General features: G+C 45.1%; 1 protein-coding gene across 2 annotated transcripts in view; it reads right to left on the minus strand.

The window, feature by feature from the left end:
* Positions 1-1159: 1159 nt before the first annotated feature.
* The window catches only part of crim1 (cysteine rich transmembrane BMP regulator 1 (chordin-like)), a 273330-nt gene continuing 262555 nt past the window's right edge, over positions 1160-11934 (minus strand). The window contains exons 15-18 of one of the 2 annotated variants that reach the window (XM_070889247.1): positions 10963-11091; positions 8150-8331; positions 5890-6045; positions 1160-5114 (exon numbers count right to left, since the gene is read on the minus strand). In XM_070889247.1, the coding sequence (XP_070745348.1) occupies positions 5100-5114; positions 5890-6045; positions 8150-8331; positions 10963-11091 (482 nt within the window). In that variant the 3' untranslated portion in view covers positions 1160-5099. Of the gene's footprint in view, positions 5115-5868; positions 6046-8149; positions 8332-10962; positions 11092-11934 lie in introns of both variants that reach the window. The other variant, XM_070889246.1, reaches the window with a different exon arrangement.

Below are 11934 nucleotides of genomic sequence, written 5' to 3' on the forward strand. Positions count from 1 at the left end.
CAGTGGATGTGGTGTAGTTGGATTTTCAAAAATCATTCGATGGTGCCACACAAAAGGTTATTACACAAAATTAGGACTCATGGGATTGGGGTTAATATATTGACATGGATTGAGGATTGGTTAATGGACAGAAAACAACAGGAAAAACCTGGACTTTTTCAGGTTGGCAGGCTGTAACTGGGGTAAGTGGGGTACTGCAGGGATCAGTGCTTGGGCCTCAGCTATTTACAATCTATTTTAATGACTTAGATGAAGGGATTAGTTTGCTGATGATACACAGTTAGTTGGAAAAGTATGCTGCGAGGAGGACGCAAAGAGGCTGCAGACATATATAAACAGGTTAATTGAGTGGGCAAGAACATGGCAAATGGAATACAATGTGGGGAAGTGTGAAGCTATCCATTTTGGTAGGAAAAACAAAAATGCAGAATATTCTTTGAATGCCGAGAGACTGGGAAATGTTTGCATTCAGAGGGACCAACACAGTAAGTTAACATGCAGATACAGCAAGCAATTAGGAAAGCAAATGGGACGTTAGCTTTTGTTCCATAGGGATTAGAGTATAAGAGTAAGTAAGTCTTACTACAATTTTGCAGGGCACACCTGAAGTGCTGTGTACAGTTCTGGTCTCCTTACCTAAGGAAGGATATACTTCCCTTAGAGGGAGTGCAACAAAGGTTCACTTCGACTGGTTCCTGGGATGAGGGGATTGCTCTATGTGGAGAGACTGAGTAGACTAGGCCTATATTCCCTAGGGTTTAGAAGAATGAGAGGTGATCTAATTGAAACATATAAAATTCTTAAGGGGCTTGACTGGGTAAATTTTGAGATGTTTCCCCTGGCTGGGGAATCTAGAACACGAGGTCAGTCTCAAAATAAAGGGTCGGCCATTTAGGACTGAGATGAGGAGAAATTTCTTCACTCAAAGGGTTGTGAATCTTAGGAATCCTCTACCCCAGAGAGCTGTGGAGGCTCAGTCATTGAGTATATTCAAGTCAGAGGACGACTGAAGATCAGCCATGATCTTGTTGAATGGTGGAGCAGGCTCAAAGGGCCAAATGGCCTACTCCTGCTCCTATTTCTGTTCTTATGTAAAGTGGGCATGGAATAGCCGCTCCAAGTTCAGGCTTGCTGGGATCACAACCATAGACAGTAGCAATGGGTTTAACGTTGTTTATTGTGCTGTCAAGAGCAAATTTACAAGAAAATGCTGTACATTTAAAAAAAAGTAAACAAGCAAACTGCGGAACTGCAGTGCACTCCAAGTGCCACATACGCATCTATTTTAGAAATATTTTGCATTATTTTACATTAGCACAACAGTAACCAAAGTACAAGAGTGTAATGGATACAGTACGTAGTGGACAGCAATCTTTTTTTCCCCCTCTAATATTAAAAAAGCATCTTACCCCATATGTCCTGCATCCTGTTAGTTTTTTTTTGTCTTCAGAATTCAACCACAATCACAAAAAAAACACAAGCAGTGAACAATACCTGTTAAAAAAAACATTTCTCAACATAACTCTTTTGGTTGGGAAAGGAATGAACAATGAATTCATCTGGACAGAACATATCTCTGTTGACCAGACAGGAAGAATTCCATTCCTGTATGCAAGGGAGGCAGCGGGGAGAAGGGTTTGGGAGGGGAGGGGAGGGGAGGGAGTGGGGGCAGGGAAGGCAGGGTTCAGGGAGGAACCAGAGTTTGGTGGGAAAAATGAAAAAGTCACGTAGACAGGAAAATCTCGACCCTTACTTAAACCAGATCACCTTTCTTTTCCTCCCGTACAAATAGCGCAAAAAAAAAACCGTACATCTTGCAATGTTCTAACTTTTCATTAATCTTTAGATTAATAAATTAGGTCAAACAATAAATTAGATTCTTTTTTTTCAGCTTCAAGTTCAGCAAGCTCTGACCCCAAGTATCTACAACAATACTTGGGAATTCCATCACGAAACAAAAGTACAAATGTTTTCACATTAAAGCAAACTGGGTAATGGATTCTCTCGTGAAAGCACTTTAAAAAGGTATTACACAAAAAAGGGGTAATTAGTACAAAAAGTGCCAAGACCTGTCATTTTTTTAATACATTTAGTAAGTTATAACCACCATACTATAGGCATACTACAGAAAAAAGTCCAGCTTATCAATGCCAACATTCCAGTAGTTTGTCTTCTGCTAGTAACTCTTCGGTAACAGGAAGCATGTCATCTTTTTTTTTTGTCTCTCTCCCTCAAACTTTTCAGACAATGCGTGTTTGTGATGCCTTCAATGCCATCTGGAGCTCTTCACATTACCCATAATACAACCTGCACCGGAGAAAAACCCATCTCCCCCCCCCCCAATTGACAACAACTTGCATTTATATAGCGCCTTTAACGTAGTACAAACATCCTGCGGCGCTTCACAGGAGCATAAATCAGATAAAAATTGACACCGAGTCACAGGAGAAGATATTAGGACGGGTGACCAAAAGCTTGGTCAAAGAGGTAGGTTTTAAGGAGCGTGTCAAAGGAGGAGAGGTGGAGAGGTTTAAGGAGGGAATTCCAGAGTTTAGGGCCTAGACAGCTGAAGGCACGGCCACCAATTGTGGGGCAAAAGGATTGGGGATGGGGGGTGGATGAGTAAAAGGCCAGAGTTGGACGAATGCGAAACCTGATTGGACAGATTGAAACGTGGAGTTGGGAGGCGACAACACGTTCAAGGACTCTGGGGGGGGGGGAAAGGGAGGTTGGAGTTTGCACAGAGGGATCAAGGATGTGTTTTTGAGGAATGGGGTGCTGATGAAGTTGGAAAAGGGAGGGGAACAATACCTGAGGAGAGAGAACCATTAACAATGTTAACTAGCTTGGGAGCCAGGAAGGGAAGTTGGGTGGTAAGCAGTTTGGTGGCAATAGGGTTGAGAGAGCAGGAGGTGTATCTCATGGACAAAGATGAGCTCAGAGAGGGCATGAAGAGAGATGGGAGAGAAACCAAAAGAAGATATGAGTTTAGGGCTAGGACAGGTAGGAACCTTGGCTTGTTGGGCAAGGGAAGGGGGAGCATGCAGCAGATGCAACTGAACAGATCGGCTCAATTTTAGTGACAAAAAATAGGTCCAGGAGCTCCTCGCACTTGTTGTTGGGAGGTGAGGATGGAGGGGTTTAAGGAGACGGTTATTTACCTTTAGGCTTCAGGGTGATCCTGGAGTTGTGAGCAGTTTTGGCAGAGGAGAACAGAGCCTGATCGTACTTCGTGTGTTCCAATCAGATCTGGTAATTAATGGCTAAGCCAATTGTGCAGCAGGTATGTTTGAGTCTGCGCCCTTAGACTTGAGGGAGTGATGATGGAGACCATACCACTGGGAATGACTAGGTTGGGAGAGTGAGGATTTTACTGGGGATGAGCATCAAAGGCAGAGGTGAGGGAGTGATTGAACTGATCAACAGTTGCAGAAGTATTCTGGTGAATGAAGGGCCAAAGGCTAGAGTTGGGAGTTGGGGGAAAGAGTTTTTACCAGGGGCTGATGCAAACGGAAATAGGCTTGGAAGAGAAATGTGCGTGGTGAGGGATACAGCAAAGTGATGGAAGATGGCCTAGTCTGTGACTGAGATGATGCGAATAGAGTCAACATAAGATGGAAAGTTAGGGGGGAGCCGTCAATATGAGTTTATATGAAGCGAGAGATTTAGTGAGGGCAGTGAACTGAGAGAGAGCAAAGTGAGTTAAGATGAGGTTGAAATCACCGAAGATGTGGAGTTACTCAGTGCAGATCCCATGACCAAAGACAATCTGATTAATTCCATTCAATTTTATTGCAATTTTCTTTCAAAGCCCCCCCTTTCCTGAAGGTGTTTGCTCTCGCCAGGCCGTCGTTCTGTGGACGGTGTTTACTTTCGGTACCTTGGTGAAGAGACCATTCTTCATGTGTGCTCAGGCAATCAGTGCCTGCCACGTTCTTGACCTTGGAAGGGCGCCATCACAGCAGACACTGACCGTGTCCACAGCCAACTCCCACACACCTCCACTTCACGGCAGGGGAAGGTGAGCAGAGGCAGGAACCCTGGCTGGTTCATCCCCTCCCCAACCATTGCAGTGCCCCCACCTGTCGCTGCCCTGTCTGGGGCGGCTGCCTCGGGCAGGGCCTGAGAGTTGAACCCAACACCTGTGGGCTTAGTGCCAGGCCAGGCTGTGCATTTATTCACTGAGCCATTGGGGAAGACATTTTTTTGTGATAAAGAGAGCCTGGTGTATTCCAGTGGGACCTGGAGCAGGAAAACTTCCCGTCAAACCCTCCGCAGGGGCAAGAAAAAAGACAAACAAATACGAAGCACACAGTTTATAACAGGAACCCAAAAAAAAATGCTGCCCAGTGCATCATATCCTCATGGTTAAATTGCAACAGGAATCAAACAACAGACTGACACAGTAAGCTGTACAAGTTAATCAACGAAATACTAGCGGAACACAAAAAAAGAGGGACTTTTAAGAAAACAAAAATGAAGATTGGCGAGCATTGGTACTGTATTATGGATAACTGTGAGACACATTGTACGATCTTTAAAGCCCTTTATAGGCTGAAATCAGAAGTAGCAAGAACAATGCTGAAGCCGTCAGCAAAAAGGCACAAAATCTTCGGTAAAATGAGATGCTCTTTCCATTTGCAAGTCCTGTGAGCCATCAAGCACTAAAATGGAATGCCTGTTAAGCTAATTTTTTTTTTAAACTGCATAAAATCTCTCTAGGATATAAATACATTAAACAGGAAAACATAGAAAATTATATATATGTACAAATACTTTTGTTTTAGCATAATATATATTAACATAAATATTCCTATAATGCTAATGTTTCACAAAGCATAATCTCCTTTTTCTGAGCTTCAAAAAAGGTGCTTGAGTAATATATAATTACGAAGCTTCCTACCACGGAAGCAGTCTCTAGTCTGCATACCAGTAAGTACAAAACCCAGTCTTTTTTTCTCTTTTAATATCGAGCAGGAACTTTGTCCAACAAAGTTTCTTCTATTTCCACCTTCTGAAACTCTTAGGAACCCACCCAGAGAGGCTGGTAGCTTTCAGGGAAAAGCCTGCTGTGGTTGTCCTCATCTCTGGTGGTATCTTTACATGATCCAGTGCTAATATCATACAAAACAAAAAAAAAAGGAGGTTTAGGCCGCAGCCTTGTGCTGTCCTTGCCAACCAACAGGCCATTAAAAAGCAGCACACAGTACACTTTAATATGGCCTCCATCAACCCACCCTTAACATCTGCCATGCTCTTATAAACAACAACAACAAAAAAATCCATATTATCTTAAGTTTCCATGTGTACAGGAAACGTTGTCTCTATGGTGGGCCTGGAACCATGTTGATTCTCTTATATAGTTTGTACTTGAGGCATACTCTAGGACGTTCATGCCAAGGGCTCTTTTTCTCTAGTTTTCAGTGGGTTAGGCTTTGTCATTAACAGGTACAGAGCGCGAGAAAACCTTAAAGAGTCCACAAACTTGGAAAGTTGCTGCTTGGTGGGCAACCTGAAAGGACTCCCCTTCCACACAATGTCTTTCTCCTCGCTACAGCTATATATTACATGCAGAAAAAACCGTAGTAACTTTAACTTTGGTGCTAAAGTGTTCTAGGAAACACTTGGTCAAATATCACAAGGAAAAGCGGGAATGATTTTTTTGTTTCTCTCTGGCACACTGTAGGAGTGAGACGGAGCCCATCCCGTTAAAAGTCTCAGAGCTTGAACATGAATTCACAAACCCAATACAGTCCATTAAGCAAGTGCACAATTGTAGCTGTTTTTTTTTTTGTGATTTTTTTTTTTGTGTTTTTTTTTGTAGCGGGTAAAGAAAAAAGTCTTTCTGCATAGAGAGGTGTCTCACACCGTCTGATAGAAGCTGTCCACCTGCAAGTTGTTTTGCTTTGTGTTTGGCATGCTGTATAAACCGCTGTGTCTGGAGTCTGGGTCTGCCATTCTCAGCATCCTCTGGGAGCTGTCCACCTGAACCATGGTTCCTTTCTTACAGTCCACGTACACAAGCTGGTTGTTCAGACACGAGGGCTGTTAGGATATAACAGAATAAACGAGACTCAGATCGAATCATTCCCAATCCCTCAAACATAATAAGCAAATACGCCAATTTCTTTTACCGCGCTGACAATTCTCCTCCTGTCCCACATTTGTTCCCGCTCCAATTCTCTGCTTTAACCCTCTCCTGAAGGTGCTGGGGTGCAGTCCCGCAGGCACTGGAAGACCTCTCGCTCAAGCTTCTGTTCCCTACGTGTGGGGACGGACACTCAGTGTCCGCACGCTATTCCACTATTAGGGCGTCGCAGACATTTCAAAACTGACCCATGCCTGGCCCCCACACAGGCACAGACACTGTCCAGTAGGACTATGTTTATATATAGGGCTCATTTTAATTGTTGGTGGGAGCAAATCGACCGCTCTTTATACACCCCATCCTCATTTTCTCACTCGCCAATTGCCGTCCCTTGCCTCCTCCTCTCCCGTGGGTGCAGGCCTTCCCGCTGGGGGTGTGGTCATGTGGGCACCAGTTATCCTCCAAGAACTTGCCTGTTGTTCATCTGTGAGCTTTCACACTGAGCGTCAGCGTACTATTTGACCCTGTAGGGCATCATAGCTGAGCCCAGTCCTAATGGAAAGAAAAATCGGGCAGGGTGTATAACGGGCAGGTAATCCACTACCTCCCATTGTCTGCCACCCCCAAAACTTAAAATCAGCCCTTATATTTCTAAACTACATTCACCACATATGAGCTTCACCATCTGCCCTCCTTTTGAAACCGAGAACTAAGAATCTGCACATCCTTTTTTCTCAGCTTCTTCTTATTAGTTTTCCTTAAACAGTGAGGTTGCAAGCACATTCAGGTAATTGGCTCTGAGGAGTTATGGGACTGAATTAACAACAGGAAAGATGCAGCAATTAACCCAGAGTGATTCAGCTTCAACCAACCCCATGTGTTAATTCTGCTCCCTCACAGCACGAGGCTCAGTAACTCTTCCCAGTCAATTATCTGAAAGTCAACAATGCTCTCTGTTTAAAGTATAAATATTTCACACAAAAAAATCAACAAGTGGGATGTTAAAGGGGAAGGAAATCAACGGGGGTGTAACAGTTCTTTTCAAATTAAGGATCCCTTGAAAGTTAGGAGAAATGCACCACACAATTACTTGAGATAAGAACATAAGAAATAGGAGCAGAAGTAGGCCATTCGGCCCCTCGAGCCTGCTCCACCATTCAATAAGATCACGGCTGATCATTTACCTCAACTCTACTTTCCCGCCCGATCCCCATAATCCCTCGAGTCCCTTAGTACCCAAAAATCTAATAAGATTAATAATAAGAGATGGGATAGAGGCCTTTTATTTTACAGAACCTTTGAATGGTTACTTTTACAATAGGTTTTCAAATTACATCATAGTATATTAACAATCTACCATGGCCGTAACACTTGTTTTTTAAAAACTTATTCACATGATGTGGACATTGCCGGCAAGGCCAGCATTTATTGCCCATCTCTAATTGCCCCTGAAAAGGTGGGTGATGAGCCACCTACTTGAATACAACCGAGGGGCTTGCTGGGCCATTTCAGAGGGTCTGTGAGTCTGGAGTCACATATAGGCCAAACTGTGTAAGGATGGCAGATTTCCATCCCTAAAGGACATTCGTGAATCAGATGGGTTTTTAAACAACAACCCAGTAGTTTCATGCTTTTTTTAAATTCCAGATTATTTAATGGAACTTAAATTCCCCAGCTGCCGTGGTGGGATTTGAACTCACAACTCACATCTCCGGATCATTAATCCGGGCCGCTGGATTACTAGTCCAGTAACATAACCACTATGCGACAGTCGACAATGTTAGTGAAAAAGGTCAGTGTGAGTACAAAACCCTTTGGCTCTTTGGCTAAAATGATTTGACTTCACCCCAAATAGGTGGCGATTAACACCCATCATCGGGGTAAGTGATCTGAACATTCGGAAACTTTGAAACAAGCTGTGCTAGATGCTGGAAGACTAGAAGTTTATGGGATTTATTCGGGATGTCCGACTGCGGGGAAATGAAAACCCCTCCCAACACTTTACCGTAACCAAGATTTAAGAGCATGCACAGAATGAGGAATTTGCCAAGGACACCGTACCTTTGTCGGAGCTCTGTAACAGGGCACTGGGATCCACTGCTTCTTCTGGTTGACCAGCAGCAGAGCTATGACGAGAATGAGGGCGATCATAATGGGCACTGCCACCCACGCCACAGAGTGCATAGCAGAGTCTTCATTATACCGAGGATAGTCTGCACCTATCGCGTTAACACGGAGGTTCTCTACAGGAGGCGAAGAAGGAAACAACACCATGTTAGGATGGGGGGGGGGGGTTTACACAAAGGACTCTGAGGCAGAGGAACATTCAACATGCCAGCCCACAGGACAGGGGGACACTGCACATGTTCAATCAATACTGTCACTAGCTCTTTATACTTCAGTGCTCGTTCGTTCATTTTAAATTCGCTGCTCTCCTTCTCAACTGTTTTCTTGAGGAACGGATTTCAAAAGCAGAGAAATGATGTTAAACTTGTACAGAACCCTGGTTAAGACCACTGTGTTCAGTTCTGGACTCCGTATTACAGAAAGGATATAGAAGCAGTGGAGAAGGTGCAAAAAAAGGTTTACCAGAACTGTGAGGTTATAACTATCAGGAGAGACTGAACAGGCTGGGGCTCTGTTCTCTCGAAAAGAGGACGAGAGGGGACCTGATAGAGGTCTTTAAAATGATGAAAGGATTTATTGGATAGATGTGGAGAAGATGGTTCCACGTGGGGGAGACTAAGTCTAGAGGCCATAAATATAAGATAGTCAATAATAAACCCAATAAGGAATTTGGAAGAAACTTATTTGCCCAGAGATTGTGGAACTTGCTATCGCATGGAGTATTTGAGGCAAACTGCATGGATGCACTTAAAGGGAATCTAGATGGGCACATGAGGGAGAAATGAATAGAAGGATTTGGTGATATGGTCAAGTTATGCACCTTGCCTGAATGTCCTATTCATTGGCTGCAATGCACATGCAAATCAGACAGGGTGTACAACGGGTGGCGGATCTGCTTTCGCCGTTATATGCCTTCACCCAACTGGAAAGTTCCGGCGGCTGTCTAGGGTGTAATGGATTTAAGAAATGAGTAACTCTTTTATCAGTTGAGCAGCAGGAACTGTAAAAGTTGGAGATGTCGGCTGCCATAATCTGGGAAATGGCTGCTGACTCATGCTTTACAAAGTTCATAGTTGTACAATGGTTTGTGTCTTCCGCAGCTGTCTCCCGGGAACTGCTGACAGTCACTGAATTATAGAGGGCGCTGTGTTACTGGTTTATTTAACAGGCCATGATTCCTGAATCCCCTCAGGTGCCAGCAAATTTTACAGGCTTTCTTACGAGATCATTAAATCCAGCACTGCATCACTAATTACACACATTAATGTTATCTCATGGAGAACTAAAACAGGTGAGGAGAAACAATTTTTTTCAAATATTACAGATCGGAAACACCTCTTTGAACATCTTTAAAAATTCGGCCTCAGTTTCTCACCCTCCCCTGCAACTGCTGGCTCCTTGCTGGGGTTATGGATACCCTCTCCTTCCCCTCTCCTCCCAGGGGTTAGAAACATAGAAAATCGGTGCAGGAGTAGGCCATTTGCCCTTAAAGCCTGCACCACCATTCAATAAGATCATGGCTGATCATTCACCTCAGTACCCCTTTCCTGCTTTCTCTCCATACCCCTTGATCCCTATAGTTAGTTTATTCAGGGCGAGCATGCTTCCAGCAGGGGGTCACTGGCCCCTATCTGTGCTACATGGGCTTATCTGAATAACTCATGGACTGGGTGGGAGAACACTGGCTGGCGTTCCTGCTCCTGGTCACTATCCAGCACCACTCCGGGCAGTGCAGGTGTGGAGCTCGGCTACGATGGCCGCTATGGTGCAACATCATGCTGATACTGGCTGCCAGGGCCGAAACATGCGTCAAGGTGCCGGAGGGCGATTGGCCTCCAGGAAACTGTACCTCCCCAGCCCCCCCCGCCCCGGTAATGAATCAGCAGCTGATCACGTAGCTGCTCCGCTGGGCAGGCCATATAGTTCACATGCCAGACACGAGACTCCCAAAGCAAGCGCTCTACTCGGAACTCCTTCACAGCAAATGAGCCAAAGGCGGGCAGCGGAAACGTTACAAGGACACCCTCAAAGCCTCCCTGATAAAGTGCAACTTCCCCTGAACACCTGGGAGTCCCTGGCCAAAGACCGCCCTAAGTGGAGGAAGTGCATCCGGGAGGGCGCTGAGCACCTCGAGTGTCGTCGCCGAGAGCATGCAGAAATCAAGCACAGACAATGGAAAGAGTGTGCGGCAAACCAGTCCTACCCACCCCTTCCCTCAATGACTATCTGTCCCACCTGTGACAGGGACTGTGGTTCTCGTATTGGACTGTTCAGCCACATAAGGACTTATTTTTAGAGTGGAAGCAAGTCTTCCTCGATTCCGAGGGACTGCCTATGATGATGATGATAGGAGTGGTCAAAAGAGAGAAATTGGGTGACAAATACAGTAAAAAAGAATGATTTGAAAACCTCATCGCGTGGTGGATGCAGATTCAATTGTGGTTTTCGAAAGGGAATTGGATAATTACCTGAAGGAAATTTTTTTTGCAGGGCTATGGGGAAAGGGTTGGGGAGTGGGACTAGCTTAAGTGTTCTTGCAGAGAGCCAGCACGGGCTCGATGGGCTGAGTGGCCTCCTTCTGTGCTGTGAGCATTCTATGATTCACTTCCAATGCAACTGAAACTGTTCTGCTTTCTGGGCATCCAAAGGCACTTTAACAAAGACATCAATTATAGCAAATGAAGGGGGTAAAAACAGTACAAAGCGAACACGTGGGTCAGCTGGAGTAAAATGCCTGTCTCGCTTACCGTCGTCTCGAAGGTGGGCGGGGATTTCGTTTCCACTGGGTGTCGGCCAGAACGGAGCTTCAACTTCAATCTCTCCCCTCTGGTCAAACTTTTCAATGGGGATGTTGGTGGGCTCTGGCATGTACAGGTCTAAGGAGAGAAAAGCAAAGCAACATGAAAGGCATCTGCGAATGACTGTGGTTCTCCTGCATTTTAACATACAAACACCTGCAAGTGAACACCTGCATGGGTTGGATGATCACCGAGGTATTTGCCAGGAATGCCACATGGAATGAATCCATATTGTATTTCAATGGTTTGTCATTGTAAAACAAACACTGGTCATTGGACGAAGCTGGTACACAGAGGAAACCATCTCATCCAGTGGAGCTGGATGAAATACATTTCTCTTGTGGGGCTCTATGGAGGATTGAGGAGGCCCTTACAGCTAGAATAAAACCACAACAACAACTGGGATTTAAATAGCACCTTTAATGTAGGAAAACATCCCAAGGAGCTTCACGGGAATGTTATCAAACAAAATTTGACATCGCGCCACATAAGGAGGGATTAAGATAGGTGACAAGAGTCTTAAAGGAGGAGAGAGAGGTAGAGAGTCGGAGAGGTTTAGGGAGGGAATTCCAGAGCTTAGGGTCAAGGCAGCTGAAGGCACGGCCAGCAATGGTGGAGCGATAAAAATAAAAGCACCATTAAGGCACATGTAACGGCTCCTGACGCAAACTCGTGGCAGCTGTGCAGGAAAGGCGGCAAGTCCACGGGCTACAAAAGGGTCTTCAAAATTTGTCTCCCTCTGTCCTTAACTTATGTAGGTCCCGCCAGTAAGGCGGGCACTTCAACACGGTGCCCCGCTCAGAGTGGCAGGACACAGAGTCACGCCTAGTCTCTGGCACAGCTGGACCGACAGAGCTGCCCCACAAAGGGGACGAGGGAATGGTCAAGGGACAGTTACACCTCGAGGGAGCTCTGTGCCTG

Source organism: Pristiophorus japonicus, chromosome 9, assembly GCF_044704955.1.
Source record: "Pristiophorus japonicus isolate sPriJap1 chromosome 9, sPriJap1.hap1, whole genome shotgun sequence".
Taxonomy (NCBI): domain Eukaryota; kingdom Metazoa; phylum Chordata; class Chondrichthyes; family Pristiophoridae; genus Pristiophorus; species Pristiophorus japonicus.